The sequence below is a fragment of the Microtus ochrogaster genome, chromosome 8 (assembly GCF_000317375.1).
Source record: "Microtus ochrogaster isolate Prairie Vole_2 chromosome 8, MicOch1.0, whole genome shotgun sequence".
Classification (NCBI taxonomy): domain Eukaryota; kingdom Metazoa; phylum Chordata; class Mammalia; order Rodentia; family Cricetidae; genus Microtus; species Microtus ochrogaster.
In genome coordinates, this window is record NC_022015.1 from 424,353 (window position 1) to 441,319 (window position 16,967).

General features: G+C 52.1%; 1 protein-coding gene across 2 annotated transcripts in view; it reads right to left on the reverse strand.

Moving 5' to 3' along the window:
- Window positions 1–13,948, reverse strand: part of Lmo1 (LIM domain only 1) — a 36,341-nt gene extending 22,393 nt beyond the window's left edge. The window contains exon 1 of one of the 2 annotated variants that reach the window (XM_026781460.1): window positions 13,703–13,948. In XM_026781460.1, the coding sequence (XP_026637261.1) occupies window positions 13,703–13,724 (22 nt within the window). In that variant the 5' untranslated portion in view covers window positions 13,725–13,948. Of the gene's footprint in view, window positions 1–9,188; window positions 9,378–13,702 lie in introns of those variants that run through there. The other variant, XM_005350972.2, reaches the window with a different exon arrangement.
- Window positions 13,949–16,967: the final 3,019 nt, after the last annotated feature.

Below are 16,967 nucleotides of genomic sequence, written 5' to 3' on the forward strand. Positions count from 1 at the left end.
AGAGAGATCCATCCACTCATAACCCTAGAGCCAGTCATTTCCCCAAGCTCCTGACAGGTGACAGGCAGGGGCCTCATCTCAGCCCTACCACTCATCCACTTTCTGGGCTATTTCAGATGAGTGTTTCCTACTCTGGGAGTGACCTATTGCTCTACAAGATGGAGCAGTGGAAGGGGGATCAGGAGTTCAAGGTTAGCCTGGACCACATGAAACCCAGGCTTTGTTTGTTTGGTTGGTTTGGTCTGAAGACTTTGTGGCTTCTGGATAGAGGATGAACAGGGGACAGTGGACAGTGCATGTAGCCTGCTGGACACCTGGTCCCTCAGGCGCGTTTGCAGAAGCTGACTATGACTCTCTCCTTAGTCTGCTGTTGGCTTTCAGGAAGCAAATGCCATAGCGCAGAGGCTGTCGTGTAGCGCTCAGGCCCACAGTAGACTGTAGGCAGCCAGCGAGGCCTCCAGTCCAGTCCACCTGTGAACTGAATCTTTACAGGCAAATAAGAGCTGAAAAGTGGTCATCCCCCAGTAGCTGGCAGACATCCTTCATTCCCATCTCTGAGGTGCTCTGAGGACCCAGCCAAACCGTCCCAGCCTCCCGTCCAACAGAAATGCAATGACAGCTGTGTATTGTGTCAAGGTGCCGAGTTCAGGCTATCGATTACCCAGCGGTAACTAATCTACCACCATCCAGGCCACTGAGGGCACCTGAAGATGTATCCTACCCTGAAGTCTGGAGCTGCCATCTTCCTTCTGGAGGACAGGCCTCGCTATTGAGTGTGAGGAGGTGGGTGGGACTTGAACCTAGGCTGCCTGACTAACAGCTGTGTGAGATGCATTTGTTTTCCAAGGTAAAACAGTGAACAGGAGAATTCAAGCATTCTCTGGCAGTCACAGGCAGCCCTACCCATCCGGCACTATGGACGGCGGTTCATTTATACATCCAAGAAGAGAAGTTGGGTTGGTGCAGGATGCCAGCTGTAGGTCCTCACAGTTCAGGCTAGCACTGCCTGACTCCCCTGGAAAGCATGGGTCTCCCCCTTTTCTTTCAATGGAGTTACAGAGAGCCAACCAGCAAGGTTGAATTATTAAAACTCCTTTCTGGGGTACCACGCAGATTTCTCTCTACGAAGACTGAGAGCAGAGGGGTGGCTGCTCCCGCCACACAATATTAAAATGTCACGAGTTTAAGGCCTGCGTCGCTTGAGTCATGAGTTATCAGCACCCAGTGAGGGCCGGCAGAAAGCCTCCCTTAAATTATTAAGCAGAGAGCGTCAGACTGTAATATTTTGCTAAACCAAAGTACAGACACAGACAAAGATGTCATTTCAATATTTGAAACCAGCAAGTTTAATTTAAAATAAGAGCAAACCAATAAGCTCAGAACATCGTGGCGCATGAGAGGAAAATTATACTGTGTGTGTGAGGGGGGGAGAAAGTGGAAGGACTTAAGAAATTTATAAAAGTAATCTCCAAGTAGAAATTAGAAATCAAGGCCTAGAAACAGAATAACACAAAAGAAATATTACTGTCCACTTTCTAAATCAATATAACACCGCTCCACGCCGGAATTACCATGGTAACTCAAGTAAAAAGAATCAAGCAATTCTTATTATTTCAAAATAAAATCACAGCCTGAAGCCTGGGTTTTATTACAACCACTGATAGATCGCTGGCTTGTATTTATCTGAAATATTGCTTTTCAATCAGCTGGTTTATGAATGTACACAGGCCTCTCACCAGCCCACTTACTGCCCTGTTTTGAGGCCAGGGGGCCAACCAATGACTTTGGTGTGCCCAGCATCTGCATACGTGCTCCAGTTAAGGCTAACCATGGAGTTTCACCCCCTTCCAGACTGTTCTGTGTCTTCATAGGACACAGTGGAGACAGGAAGAAGCAGGGGAGATGGGCTCATAATGCTCCTACCCCCAAGCTTGCCCTTGGAGGAATAGGCCCAGAGCTCTAGGGAGTGCACAAACATACAAGCACACACAGAGCCCACCTAGAAAGCTCCTTCCCACTTCATGTCATCCTCAAACAGGCTCTACCAGTTCTCCTAGGACCAAAGGGTGACAGATGGGAAAGCCAGTCAGAGAGTGAGCTCAGGGCTCCACCATTAGATCCCCTGGTTTCATAGCCCAGCCCAGGCATAGCAGGCTGTGGAGTCTGGGACCAATCCACCGGGCTCTTCGCACTGTTTCCTCATCTGTGGAATGAGGGGAAGAATAGTAGCTTCTTCCTGAGGTTGTTACCATTAACAACATGGGCACTGAATGAGATTAAGGAGGATGCTGGGATGGATGGAAGGTTGGTTCCAAAACTGCCTGATTTCCATACCTCATGGTAGCCACGCCCTTCAAGATGCTACCCCCCTCTTCAAGAGTAATGTCTGTTCCCCAACCCCTTGAACCTGGGATGATCAACCCACTGACTTTTAGATGGTGATGTAGCCGTCACTGATGCATATGAGTTGGACAGTGCCTTGTGTTTAGGGTTCAGTAAAATGAAAGCTGCCGTATGCTTATGATACCCAAGGAGCAAGAAAATCATACGGCAGAGAGGAATGTCAGCTCACACAGGCATGAGGTATCCTAGTGGATGGCATCTGTGGACAACAGATACCAGAAACTACTCGTGCTATAGAGACAAGAAGACTGGTACCCAGTAAGTTGCCTGAAGTCACGCCGCTTCCAACTAGGACCACACAGGTCTTCTGAACCACGCTAGTAGACTGCACTGAACTCATCAGGTCCTTCAGGAAAGCCCCGCTGATCCCTAGGAGAAGGCACATGAGGAAGGAGCTAGTGATGTGGCTTCCTAGGCCTTCACATTAGGCATCTGCCCCTGAAACCTGGTCCAGCCTGCTCACTTCTCTCGCCACCTGCTTTTATTTGTCTCCAGCTATATCAGTCCCAGTGGGCTTCTGCCTTAGAACATAAACACAAGCCAACCGATGAGAGGCAAGCTTATTACTAGGTAGGCACTGTCTCTGAGCATGGCCAGCTAAGGGAGAATGGCGTGTAGGGTAAGGGGAGCGACAGGAGCAAAGGGATGGAGACAAACACTGAGACTACATGGAACACAAGCCAGCATGGATGTATTGCTACATGGCTTAGTGTGACGGTTGGAGTGGCCATCAGCCTTTGGCAGAATGAATGTCAGAGTGGCGGAGGTCAGCTGTCTGGCTGTAATAAGCACCAGAAGACAGTTGGTAGATGAGATGGAAGATGGTAGAGGCAGAAGAGAGAGGGGTAGGTCCAAAATCTCACTTAAATGCAACTTGGACATGTGCCGAGAAACGCTAAGCCATCGGCACCCCAGGAAAAGGACCTGATGTGCTGTCTGCCAGGTTGCTGGGTACAACTATCCACACCATGACCCTTTTCAAGCTGTTGATGTCATGTCATTGAGCTCAGAGCTGGAAGCAATGCACAAAAACCTCTCTCTCTTGCAAGCATTCCAAGTTGCCTTCATGGTATGGTTGTATCACGAGTACGGGCCTGCCAGGAGGCCTCATTTTAGGAAGAGCTAGGAAGCCTGGTATTGGGAGAACTCTTGCATGCCTCAGTGTACTTAATCTCCATGCATCTCAGAGAGGCAGGAAGACAGGATGGGCTATATGTCATATACATGTGTGGGGCTTCTCAGTCCAAATGCTCAGGACAGATAGGAAGCCTTATCTTATCTGAGGACAGTCCCCTGGGAAGTCGGTAACTTGTCTAAGGCCATGACTAGGACACCCAGACAGGCATGTTGTTCCAGTTCATCTGATGATCTGTGCCCAGATTCACCATACCTTGGGGCCAAGACAAAGGGTACATCACCTGGACATGAAAACCAGAAAGACACTGAAGTTCCGGACTGTATCTCTCCACATAATCCAACATTACTCTCTTGCTTTCTCTGGCCCTTAATCTAGTTCCCCCCCACACACACACACACATAAAGAGAAGGACTTGGGAAAAGTGTTCATGAGGGCTTTTCCCATGAAGCCACTTGCCTCAGGAATCCAGACACTAGTAAGAAGTAAAGGTAGTTTGTCTCCCAGAAATGACCAAAAGCCAGGAGGGCCCAGTTTTCACTAGTAAACAGGCCACTGGACTGGGCCCAGGGCTTATTACAGACTGTACTGAAACCTAGCAGGGGCAGCAATGCCTCAAATGGCCATGGAATTTCCTATTGGCAGAGTGTGTGCACTGACAGACAGTACCTCATTTAATTCTGGTGATAATCTAGGTAGGTGGAGCTATTCTCATTGTAGAGGTTGGAGGATTCGGAAGTACAGCAGCCTCAGCACCGGGCAGAATGTGGCACACAGAACACAACACTGCACTGGCAGAGCTCAGCAAATGGTAGAGACTGCAGCAGGTCTAATAACCTGGCACACTGGGGAGGATACCCATACCCCTTTCTCTACCATCTGTCCTAACTCTCAGTCTGTCTAATGCCTTGATCAGAATTTACTAGGAGGCCCTGTGCCTGGCGTATTGATCCAAGCAATAATTTGGCCTCCCTGTTACATAGATAGAGATAGGTTTGCCATGTGGGGGGCACAGTTCTGGGGGGAAGCCCCAAATCACTGAATCTGATTTTCTTGGAACTTTTTCAACATGGCCCAAGTCATTCATGAGCTCCCCTTTCCCCAGTTACATCACCACAGTCCTGTCTTCTGCTGAAAGACAGCCCAGCCCATGCATCCACGGCCATTTCCCAGCACAGGTTGTCTTGAGCTGGCAGCCCAGATGAGGATGAATCTCGAGTCCTTCTCCCAGGACCACAGAGGGTCTTGCCACCAATGCTCATCAGCAATCATCCTTCTGTCCTAAGGGGGAGGGACCAAAGTAAACCACTTCCAAGCACTGTCCATAAATACTGAGAGGCTCTTCAAACTGAGGAAGGCAGGACCGCACTATCACTAGGTCTGATTTCTATGGGACGGCGGGGGCTGGGAGGGATGAATTCTCAGAAAAGGTGAGAGGCAGACTCTAACATATTTCCATGGGCTAGAAGCATGTTTGTGGGCACATTCAGAGAGGTGGGAGCAAGGGGGCAGGCGGCTCCTGCAGTCACAGAGGCCAAGCAGGTGGCCAGGCCCGTGCTGAGGCCCGGCGCACAAAGGGTGAAGCTTTTAGGCAAGCAGCGGCTAGTGATCTCAGCTTCCCTTGGTCTTAATGCTCCTGAAAGGCTCCCTGTAATTGGGCATCAGTAGTTAATGCAGTATTGACTGCATTACACGCTCCCGTGCCTCCCCTCGCTAATGCCAATTGCATCACCTTGTACAGTCACCGGCTTGCTTAGCCAATAGCCGTTAAAAGCAATCCAAATCATGAATCATATGGGAAACTTTTAGCAAGACACCGCCATCCAAGGAGACAATTTACAGTTGAGTTAATCTGGGTACATTAGTGAGACATGGATTCTGGACGACAGACCAATTTATGTTGTTTCCCTGTCCCCCACCCCACCCCCCTTAGTCCTCTGTGTGGGCGGATGAATGGGAGAGCAGGGGAACTGAGTGGAACACCTGCCTCTCTGCCCGGAGTTCCAGGAGGGCTGGGGGAGCCCCATCTTTGCAGACACTCTGCCTGGTTGAGTTTGTACAGGAAGGGGCAGCGACTGTCCTGCTGCTTGGGAACCGTGCCGCCTCCCTCCCAGCAGAGCGCTGCGGCTGAGACTAGTTGTGGCAGGTGTGGATGAAGACATCCGCTCCTGCCAGGCACTTGGTGAGCGCCAGGTGAAGTCCCTGCCCTGCCACCCATGCCAGGCCTCCACTAGCTCTCAGAGGGCTGTAGTTCCCTCCAGCTCTGCCTTTTTACCAATGGGCTAGGGTCTGTGACAATACTGAGGCCTGCTACCCGTCTCCAGCACCAGGGCCAGGAGACCAAGGCCACACTCTTCTCTCTGTGGTCCGGGGCATGATGGGACAGACCAGGAGGCCCTGCTGGCAGCAACCTCTCAGACAAACTGAGTAGGCTGCTGAGGCTGTGTTCCTAGTAGTCATTAACAATTGAAGACCCGGCTGCTGTCTGGTCTTCTTCAATCCAGCCCCACTCCTCCTTAAGCATTTTTTACTTATTAAAAATGCTCTGGGAGTCATGTCTGGTGTTCAGTTCCACAATGTGCTTGCTGCTTCCTGTGGTCACCCAAGCCATCCTGCTGGGCTTTACAGAGGTAGTTTAGACCCAGACCAGCCCGGTTCCAGCATGCATCTGGGAGCATGCCTGCACTCCCAGCTGGGTGCCCTCTCTTGCCCAGCTCCCCTACAGCTCAAGCTCTTACTGTTCAGTGTGTCCCCACTTGGGGGCCTTTTCTCCATCAGTGAAGGTCAAATTTGATTTGCAGGGTTCAGGGCAGGAGTTTTCTTTGCTCCCTTGAGACTTCAGTCTCCCCCGCCCACACTCAAAGTCCATAGCCTGGTGACAGCCCAAGCTGCAGGTGCCAGGGAAGGGGCTGCTTTTCCAGGAGAGTTGGAGCTTGCCTGGCTTTCGCTGACAGGGAGAACCGGCAGCATTTAGAAAGCCCAGACCCTGAGTTCCAGTAAAGTGGAGATGGCTAGGCCAAGAGCAAGCGTCCAAATGAAAGCAATTAATCTTAAAACCCGAAGTTTAACCATTTGCAAACAGATCTTTCTGTCTCTGTGGTGACCCTTCACTGCTCGACCTAATGGATTACTTTATTAATAATGCACTGTGCTTAAAAGCAAAAAAAAAAATTTTTTCTGACGATTCAATACTTCAGAAAGTCTCTTAAACCCGTTGCTAGGGCAAAACGATTGATATTTTATTATCTTTTCAGAAGTGCAACATGAAAGCCCTGCAGCCCAGCAGAGAGAGGGCTTTGGTCCTCTGCAGCTGGCAGACCCAACTTCAACCAGAGGAGCCCAGACTATCTCAACAAGATGCTGTCGGGTACAAAAGAGGTGTTGGGGGAGACTAATGGGAGCCCTGAGGTTCTGCTGCTGCCAGACAATGGGTGCTGGGTGCAGCACTGTGGAACACACCCTCGGGCCTAGAGTACCACATCTGCCGCACAGTCCAGGTGGTCACGGGGAGGCGGAAGTGTATATGAAATTAGGTAGTAGGACAGAGAGGCAGGTAAGTTTATACACAGCTCTTCTTCAGTCCCCAGTGAAAAGGCCGCCTCCAGGACCACAGTCACTTGATTTCCTTATGTTGTCATGGATCTCAAAGACCAGTAGTGCCAACGGTGAAGGCCACCATATTGTTGGACTGCACAGGTCAGGGATGAAGGGACATCCTGAGCTCCTCTCTGAAGTTCTGGTGGGGACAAAAGGAATTACATGCCCAGGATACCCAATTACATAGCAGTTTGGTGGTCTGTAGACATCCCCAGAGCCCAACCCCCTCTAGGGCACAGATCCTTGGTAGAGGTGGAAACACCATTTGCCAATCTTTCTGGACAGAGGACTCCTACATACAAAAAACTCAGGTCTTTTGGGTTCTTGGCTTAGGCCTGGGGAGCCAAGAATATGGAATAATTGTGGTCAAAGATACATCTTGATTTCCATACGCCTCTCATAGTGACAGTCCCTGTAGACACCAGAGAAGGGCCCTCTGCACTCTTTTTAAAAAAGAAAATTCTGGAGCTGGGCATGACCGATCTGAAGTAACACCGGATAAGGAAATATTGATGAAACCAGCCAAACCAATGGCTCTCCTTTCTCTGTCTGGTCTGTCCCCAGGCATCTCCTTCTCCTTTGCAATCTATCTAGAACAGCTCCAGTCCAGTGCTGATGGCCCTCTGGAGCCCCAGGGGTGCGTCTGTGAATGGAGGAGAATCTGCTGAAGATGATGCTTCCCTCCAGCCAGCCCAGAACCATCTACATCCCCTCTTTTACCTCTTCCTTCAATCACGCCAAGAACCAGTTTTTGGGAGTTATGGTCCCATGTCTTCCCTGCATACACCCACCCAGGTCAGACATCTCAAAAGCCCTTTGCTGCTGATACCTCAGACGGTATAGTTAGTCTGGGATAGCTGGATGAAGCAGCAGCCAAGTGAACATCCGGTATGACCTTGAACAAGTCACTTAACTTCCCGGGTTCAGCAGTAGCCATGACAACAATGTCTCCATGGTCAGAAGGCACAGACCCAGTGGAGGATTCCTGGGGATGTCCCATTCCTCCCAGCCTTTCCAGTCCCCACCCAAATGTCAGCAGCAGTGGTCTTGCCAACAATCTTGCCCAACTCTCCCTACAGCACCTACAGAACATACAAGCCTTACCTACAGGGCCGAAAGGCCTGAGACATTGGCCACTCCCTGGACCTTGGTGCCTGTCTTAGGTCACAGGGCACGTGCTGAGTTTTCTCTCCAAAGCAGCTGGGATTCCCCAACCTTTGAGGCCACTTACTGCAAGGCACTCTCCCAACTAAAAAGACGTCAGGGGTCTATGAGACCACCTGCTAGTGGCGTATTATAGCCATGTGACCCTCCCAGCTCCCAAACCCTCCTGAATGTACCCAGGCTCTTGACCATACATCCAGGCCACCCTCAAACCACAGTCTCTTGACCATACATCCGGGCCACCCTCAAACCACTCCCTCTGGAGTGCTACTGGCCCGTGGCGGGACGATTCTTCCTCTGGATCAAATTCCCGCCTTCACATTCAAGGAGACATGAGGTAAGATAGTGGCCAGCACAGGAGATGTCCCTCGCACCAAGTCATGCCCGTGGGCAGCTGTCCCCCTGAGGGCCCAGCTGGCCTTCCCCTTTCTGCCAGGCATCCCGGCTTTCGCGCGGTCGTCCGCGCTCCCTCTCTCCCCCAAGCTCTCTAGTCCGATTCTCCCCGAAGCTGCTGATTTGCTGGGCGCTCAGCGCCTCTCGAGTTACGCGGCCGGCGCGGGGGTGATGGCTGCGGTGAGCGAGGAGCAGCCGCAGAGACCGAACGCTCAGCGCCAAGCGCCAGGGCGCGGAGACCAGAGGGCAGCCCAAGCCTCACGGCGCCCCTCGGCGAATCGCCTCGCCCCGCCCGCCAGCCCAGGGACCGCGGGACCTGGGGGTGCTAGGCCAGGAGCTCACCCACCCCACCCGGGTCTGTCTTCCCGCCCCGGGCTGCCGGCTGGCTCCACAACCCGGCGTGGCCCCACGTCTGTGTGCCTGGGTCCTGGTGCGTGGCATCCCGCGCACCGTGACCAGGGCGTTGGGGGCATCGGGATCCCTGCCCGCCACCTACCGTCCTCCTTGTCCAGCACCATCATCTCGGGCGCTCCGTGTCCAGCCGCTGTTCGGCTCGGCCGGGAAAAGGGCGCCGACTCCGGGCGCGCTTCGGCTGGGAGGCCGGTCCTCCGGCAGCGAGCGGGCTCTAATTACCCGCTTGTCCGGCTCTTAACCTAGATTGCACTCAGCTAGAATTACATTCAGGAGTGAATTACATTCACTTCGCAGATACAAAAGCAGTCTCACCTACTTTTGTGCCTCAGAATTGCAAGGAACTACGAACTGCAATTTAGAGAGAGAGGGAGAGAGAAGGGGAAAGAGAGGATCAGAGCCGTTTCTTTGATTCTCACCTTCTAAATGGCTCAATTTGCCCAGTATAATCTGTCTTAATGTAATTGCATTTGATAGCTCATAACCCTGGCTCTGGCAACGACACAGCTTTCAGCCTCATAAAGTGTTTTCCCCTCGGATTTAATCTGAATCTCAATCTGAAATTATATTCAAAGAGATGGGGGAATCTCGGAGGCCGACTCCCGCTGCCTTTCTCCCTCAATGTATGAGGTTTGCACTCCTGCTACTGAATAAATGCACACATTTCCCGAGGACCCCCTCCCTGCCGGGTTAATGGGGAGTGGAGACGCGCGGATGCCCGGCTCTGCAGCGCCACCTGGAGGTCTCTACGCTCCAGCTAGGCGAATGACTACGCTGGAGTCCCAAGGTTTCTTCCTGGTCTCCAATGTCAGTCTGGTGGGCCCTTGCGGGTCCTAACCCCTTCAGATCTGGTTTCTGCTTCCTCACAGGAGCGCTATTTCCCTCACGACTCTTTTCTACCAGCTCTGCCTAGAGTTCCTAGTTGATTCTGTAGTTGTTTGGCAAAGTTAACTCCTCTGCAGGGCACAAAACCTCCTACTGTGAGTCCTGCAGGGACAAAGGCTTCTGCTACCGTGTCCCTACCACCCATCAGTGTCCTGATTCTGTGCAGAAAGCAAGTCCTGTTTCAGCTTCCCTCTGAGCAAGCATAGGTGTCTGAAGGCGTTTTTCCTTATGCAAATATTTACTGAGCACTTACTATGTGCCACACACTACTCTAAGGTGCTGGGGATACAGCAGAGAAGAAAACTAGGATTCTGTTTTGGAGCTAATTCTTGTTCTGTCACTCACACAGCAGGAAGGAAGATAGGCCCCGTGCTTTTCCCAGCATGCTTCCTGGAAAAACTTGGTCCAGGCTCCCATAAACTTTTAAAACCCCAAGTGGTCCCCCCACCCAGATATTATAGAGCTCCAAAATGGAGTGAAAATGGTTTTCCTTCATTTCAAGAAGGGCTCCAGAGAGATGTGTTCAGAATTTGGTCCTGGCAGTTGCAGAGGACTTCCACTCTGGCAGTCTCCTGGGGGGGGGGGGGCATCAGATGGGAACCTAGTCATTTGTTACCAATTACTAAATGACAGAGCTAGCAAGTCACTTCTCTTTTTGCCTCAGTCTCCGTGTTTATGAACTAGTCACTTCTGTTCTGTCTCTAAAGAGGCCATGAAAAGGCAGACTAGTGCTCCGGATAATGTGAGGTGGGGTACTGTCTCATACTCTCCCATCCTGGGAGGCCCCCCTACTTTACAGGAGCATGGGGGAGCTGCAGCCCATCCTCACTCCGAGGCAGGGAAGTCAAGCCCTGAGGAAACCGAAGTGCAGCTGTTTCTAATGAGAAGCTTCATCCGCAGCTCAGAGGGTTTCACGTCCCCCTTCATCTTGAATACTTAATCCTAATAGTCCTTGAGTATATTTGATGTTAAATATATCATTTTGCTCAGACTCGCTGTCCCTCAGGACTGCAAGCTTGATCTCTCCCCTGCCACTGCAGCCAGAGCTGTGCCCTCGAGGTGTGTGTGGGGGGGGGCTTCATTGTTGCTGCCCCTGCCACTCATCTGGTGCAGCCCCCACCCTTCTCTGAACTGAGGCCAATCAATGTAGCAAGTACAGGGTCCAGCAGGGACAGCATCGTGAAGAAGAAATCTCTGCGCTATCTGGAGACATACGGTCTTCCTCCTGGTCTCCAGAGGCCCACGTCTTGCTTTGGGGGTCTGACCCTGACCCACAAATCAGGACTCAATTAGCTGGAACCACATTCCCACTCTCTTGTCTGAACCTCAACTAACCCCAGCTTCCAAGGTACCCAACTGAGAACCACATGGCCGACATCCCTCTGAGGAGTCAGGACCCCTGCTTCCTAAGTCCGAGGTGTAAAGCAGTGAGCTACAGAAGCAGGTAGGGCGGGCACATCAGCAGGGGATTGGTGCTGTATGTGAAGATGGCTCGTCCTCACGGGTGGCTTCCTTTATACCCTAGCTATGAGCATGACATCCCAATCTGAAGCGAGAATCCCAGAACTAAGTGGCAGAACTGCCTAGCAAGTCTTTGGGGATTTAGAGAATCTTGAAGCTCACACCTAGGAAGAAGCCAGATGTGACTTCACTTGTAGGGTGGCCTTAAGCTCATAGGTGGGTCTCAGCCTCCTGTCCTCCCCCTCTCCGACAGCTTCCAGATCCAGGGACATGCCAACAATGTCGAGTGGAATCCTAAGATGCCCTGGGGCTGGGAGAGGTAGTTTTCACTCCATGCATTCCACAGGTGGTGAGCCATCACTCTCACTTCGGCACACCAAGAGTGCTTCCAGAAATGCCTCTGAGGACAGTGGGGGGACACCCATTTTTTTTCAGTTTCCAATGATGCCTGGAAGAGAATGGGGGTGATTGCTAGCTGCCTGACATATTTCCAAACAGGTCCCAGCAGTTCATCCCTGTGCCTGGCAGAAACATCCAGAAAAAAGGGTTCCTGCATTGGGGGTGGGGGGCAATTCCTCTTGATGCCTAAGGGCCCAGGCAGACCAGATAATCCAGAACTCTTCAGAGGATAGCCAACATGCCTGAGCCTGAGGGCCCTGCTCTCAGTACAGTGAAGCTATCTCCAGGTTGGGGTTACACACTGGCCTCGCAAGTGGTGACTGGAGAGGTATTTAGGGTGACAAGGACCCTTTCCCTGTGCACATGACAGTTACAGGACAGAGTAAACCATTATTTGCACTGCCATCAGGATGCCTGCTAGCTGAGTCTGGGTCCCCTGCCTTTCCCCTGCAGACACAGAAGCAGCCAATGCACAGGAATTCACAACCAACTTATCTTGGAGAAGTAAACAGTTGGCAGACTCCCTCTTTGGGATTCTAGAGAGGCCTTTCCAGAAACTGCATTCACAAACACTTAGGCCTTAGACATGCCTATGCCAAATCAGGACAAATCTACCCTGTCCCTAAATGAAAGCCACCCCAGCCCCCATACAAGAGGCCCTAGTCAGCTAGGGGTTTAGGAGGACCCAGGGCTGCCCTAAGACTGAGGGGTTCCCTGTGCTACAAGACTCTGGACAAGCCAGGATGATTGATCACCATGGGGGAGATTGCAGGATAAGACAAGTAACTAGTGAGACCAAAGGAAGGCCAGACAGACAGACCCTCTTCCTGCTAATCAGTCGCTCCCAACCCTAAATTTCTGAGCCTCCTGTCAAGCTGTGTCATACTCCAGGCATGCCTGTGTGTCTGTCCTCAGCCCTGAGGATGATGCAGAGACGACGAGATACCCACGATGTTAGTTACATCCATGGGTAGACTTAGATTTTGTGAGGCCTCAAGTTTACAGCAGTTTAAGGGGTGAGGGTTCTTTAATAAAAGGTGTATGATCCTCGGTTACAGAGTTTTTGACCAGTCCGGGCTGCAGATCAAGACCTTAAGACCTTACCAACTGTCCCGAGTCTCCCAGCCCAACCCACGCGGCAAAAAAAAAAAAAAAAAAAAAAAAAGAGGAATATGAGATTGCTAATCAAACTTTCTGTTGCCAGGGATCTGGCAACAGAAAGAGACCCCGGGAATCCCAAACTTCTCTTGGCCAGTCCACCCCACACTCACTACAGTAGCTAGGTGAACTGATGGCATGCAGTCTCCTAGTCCTGCAGGGAGACAGCATCACTTATCAAGTAGGCCCTGAAGTCCTGGACCCTAGGCGAGAGACGGGAGACCCAAGGGCCATGCTGGTTAAAATGCACCTTCACCAGCCAAGTTCTCTGAGTATCCCCTGAGGGATCCCTTCCACACCGAGGTGTGGAAAAATATGAAAATACTCAGAGAGGCCCAGAAACTGGCTGGCGATGGGTACTACCGGGAAGCCTACTTCTCTTGGGTCTCTGTGCGCTCCGGAGGGGGGCAGGAGCGAGAAAGTTCCCTGCTGGAGCATGCTCTCCTCACAGGCTCTGGGATGCAGGGCAGGGAGGGGGCGACTCCTCATCGCGGGACGCAGAGCCTGGCACCTTACACACACACACACACACACACACACACACACACACACACACACACACACACACACACACACACCAGCTTCCGGGAAACGACAACCGGCTCCAAGTCGGGACCGGTGTCTGGGCCTCTGCCACTCGGGTCGAGATGGCCTCGACAGAGCTCCGGCTGCTCCCAAGTGTCCCCGAGCACCTACCGTCCTCCTGGTCCAACACCATAGTCCCCAGGCGGCTCCAGCCGGGCGCGGGAGGAGGACGCAGAGAGACTCGCGGCTCGGACCGTCGCCAACCGGGCGCCTGCACTGCTTTCCGCGGTCGCGCGTGGGCCCCGCGCCCCGCGGCCGCCGACGGGGGCGGACGGAGCGGCGCCCCGAGCGCAGCGCCGTGGGCAGGGCGCGCGGGAGGAGCGAAAGAAGGCGCGGCGCTCTGGGGGGCGGGCGCCGGGCGGGGCTGCAGCCCTGTGGGCTGAGCTGCTGGGACCCGGCCCGAGGCGAGCGGGAGCCTGAACCGAGCTAGGGCCGGAGCCCGGGCAGGAGCAGCCTCCACAGCCGCGCACGCGGGTTCCCTCTTGCAATCTGCAGCGCCCGCTCTCAGCAGAGTGCAGCTTGCATTTCCCAGAGCCCCTCAGATTCCCCTGTTAATTAAATCAATTCATTATGCTCAGATCTGATTAGCGGCCCTTCCCCCCCTTTGAATCAATTATTCAATACACAAACATAATTGCTTGGGCCAGAGGTGCCCGCCATTAGCTTATTTAACTCCAAGGACACTAATTACCCGCAGGGCACGGGAACTTTTCTCATTAATTCTGACAAAACACAAAAGCACAGCCAGAGTGTGTGCGTGTGAGGGACTGTGTGCATGTGTGTGTGCGTGTGTGACCGCATGCCTGAGTGAGGGATGAGTGGGGTGGTGGGCCTCTCGGAGAGTTTACCACCGGTGGGGAGGGTGGCATTTGTGCCATCGCGCGTGGAAGTATGCACTTTCCAATCTATGAACGTTCTGCTGTGAGTGTGGGACTCCGTGTGGGAGAGTTGGTGTGGGTGTGGCTCTGGGTCTGGGACTGCGGACCCAGGATGGAGACCCAGCACAGGAATGCAGAGTGCTTCTGTGTGTGACTTTGAGGTTCTGTCTCCCTGTCATTTCACCCCTTCCTTTTTCATTATAGCCCGCGATTGCAGCTGCAAACCTGGAAAGCACAGACTAGGAAAGAGAAACCAGGCTGGGTCAGGGGTGGTGGACAGCGAGGACAGAAGGGGTGAGCCTGGAGCCAGTTGAAGCCACAATCTCTACCCGGGCTCCAGTCACCTGCTCCTGTAGTGAGTTTTGCTACATGCACCCCACGTTCCCACCACACCCCCAACCCTGCTCCTTTACCCTCTCATTGCCTCTCCCATTTAATGCTACTCTCACTCTCTGCTGTAATACGAAGGCCCCCACTTCCACATATGCTCTACACCAGGGCAGCTCCACCCGCCCCATCCTCATTTCCCCCAGTCGCAACGCTGGAGAGAGGGTGTGCTTCTAGTGGCCTGACTCTCCATCTTACCTCCCAGGAAATCTCTGTTGAGGGAGCCGGGGAGGGAGCCCACAGAGGCAGGGACACAGAGGGTAATTGATTCCCCCAAATTAGGTTTCTGCTTTCCAAAGACTGGTATTGTTCAAGTTCTCAATGCGCACAGAGGTATTGAAGATTTCCTTTTTGTTTCCTCGGGCAATGAATGAGCTTAATCCATTTGGCTTTTATAAATCAGGAAACTAATATTCACTCCTTCCATGGAGGCTTAAAAAATTTAATTGGTGGGGGGGGGGTGCTTAGTAGCCCTTATGCTGTCCTCAAGCCCCCACTTATCAAAACACATTCTGATGAAGGGGTGGGGGAAAGAGGGGTGTTCACAGTGATCCTCCTGCCCTCCTCCATCTTTCAAATGGTCTCCAAGTATCTGGGAAAGTTTCTGAAATTATCGCACAAATTATGTTCACTTTAGTGATGAAAAGAAGGCCCTTCAGAGGGTGCCTCCAAATTGGCTGCTTAGGAGACCAGGAGTGCTGGGGCCCTGGGTGTATCCGTGCCATGGCGGGTTTGCCAATTCCTTTCTGTCTCCATTCTAAACAGTTCCAGAATTGTCATCTTCCTGGTGCCAAGTGTTACCTTGTGCCTCTCCTACTCCAACAATATTTTTGAGGGGAGGGGTGTGGGGGGTGCAGGGACTTGGCTCAGCAAGCAAAAGCAGTTACAGCCAACTGGCAACCTGGGTTGGATCCTGGGCACCCATATGGCTGAAGAAGAAAATGAATTCTTGTTGGTGGTTCTTTGACCTCCATATGTGCTCCATGGAATGTGTTCTCTGCCCCACCAATGAACTAATTAAATGTGATTTAAAATTTTAAACAGTTTTTCTGTATGCATTTGTGCGTATTCCCATATGTCTGTGTGTGCCTGTAGGTGTGTGTGTGTGTTTGTGTGCACACACACGTACATAGGTTTGAGCACACATACATTTGCATATGTGAGTGGGCTCATGCATCTGAAGGCCAGAGAGAAATCTCAGATGTCCCCTCCAGGAACACTGTCCACTGCACTGACACAAGGCTTCAACAATGAGAGACTGGCTGGCCAGTGAGCCCCAGGGATTCCTGTCTCTGCCTCCTCAATTCCTGGACGGCAGAGCCTTGGGTTTGTGAGGCAGGGACGTCAGCAACTGAGCTATCTCCTCAGGTCCAGCTCAGACCATCTGTGATGGCTCTCCAGGGTTTAGCAGATAAACTTGGAAGTGCTTAATCCATCAGTTTAGGCTCCTTGTATTCTGGGGACACCTGGCCACCACCACACCCCTTGCTTCAGTTTAGATGTTTATGAAGTCCCGTCAGCTTGCACTCCTGCCTCAGTGACTCTTCATACATAACTGTCTCCACAGACGTCCCTCCCTGGTTCTCTGCATTCCCCCAAGCGGCTGTGCACACGAAGGCGGAGGTTCCTGAGTGATGTGTGTATGAGTCTGTGGAGACATGGGCAATGAGGTCAGCCTTGGGGTCATCATTCAGTTCTCAGTTCTCCTTTTTTGGACTGTACATTTCAAAATGGAGGCTCAGGGGCAGAACACCAAGTTTTTCCAGGATGTCAAAAAGATGGCCTGGGACTAGAGACCCACAGCAAATTTCTTCTACAAATGCAATCTGCAAGACTCTCTATGTTTAGTTCTCCACGTGACCAGGCAGAGCCACTGCCTAAAATTGGTGTTAACTGGTCTTTGTACTTGGACATCTGGTGAAGGGGGCAACTGGGACCTGAAACTCTGCCCACCACTGCCTAAGCCATATACCTGGCATAGGCTTCACCTACTCCTTCTTGGTAAAGTCATCTTTTGATATTGATACAAAGTACCATAGGGGCTAGCATGAAGCACTGGCCTCTTTGCAGCCATCCTGACTGTGGCAAGAACCTGTATGAACCTAAGGGAC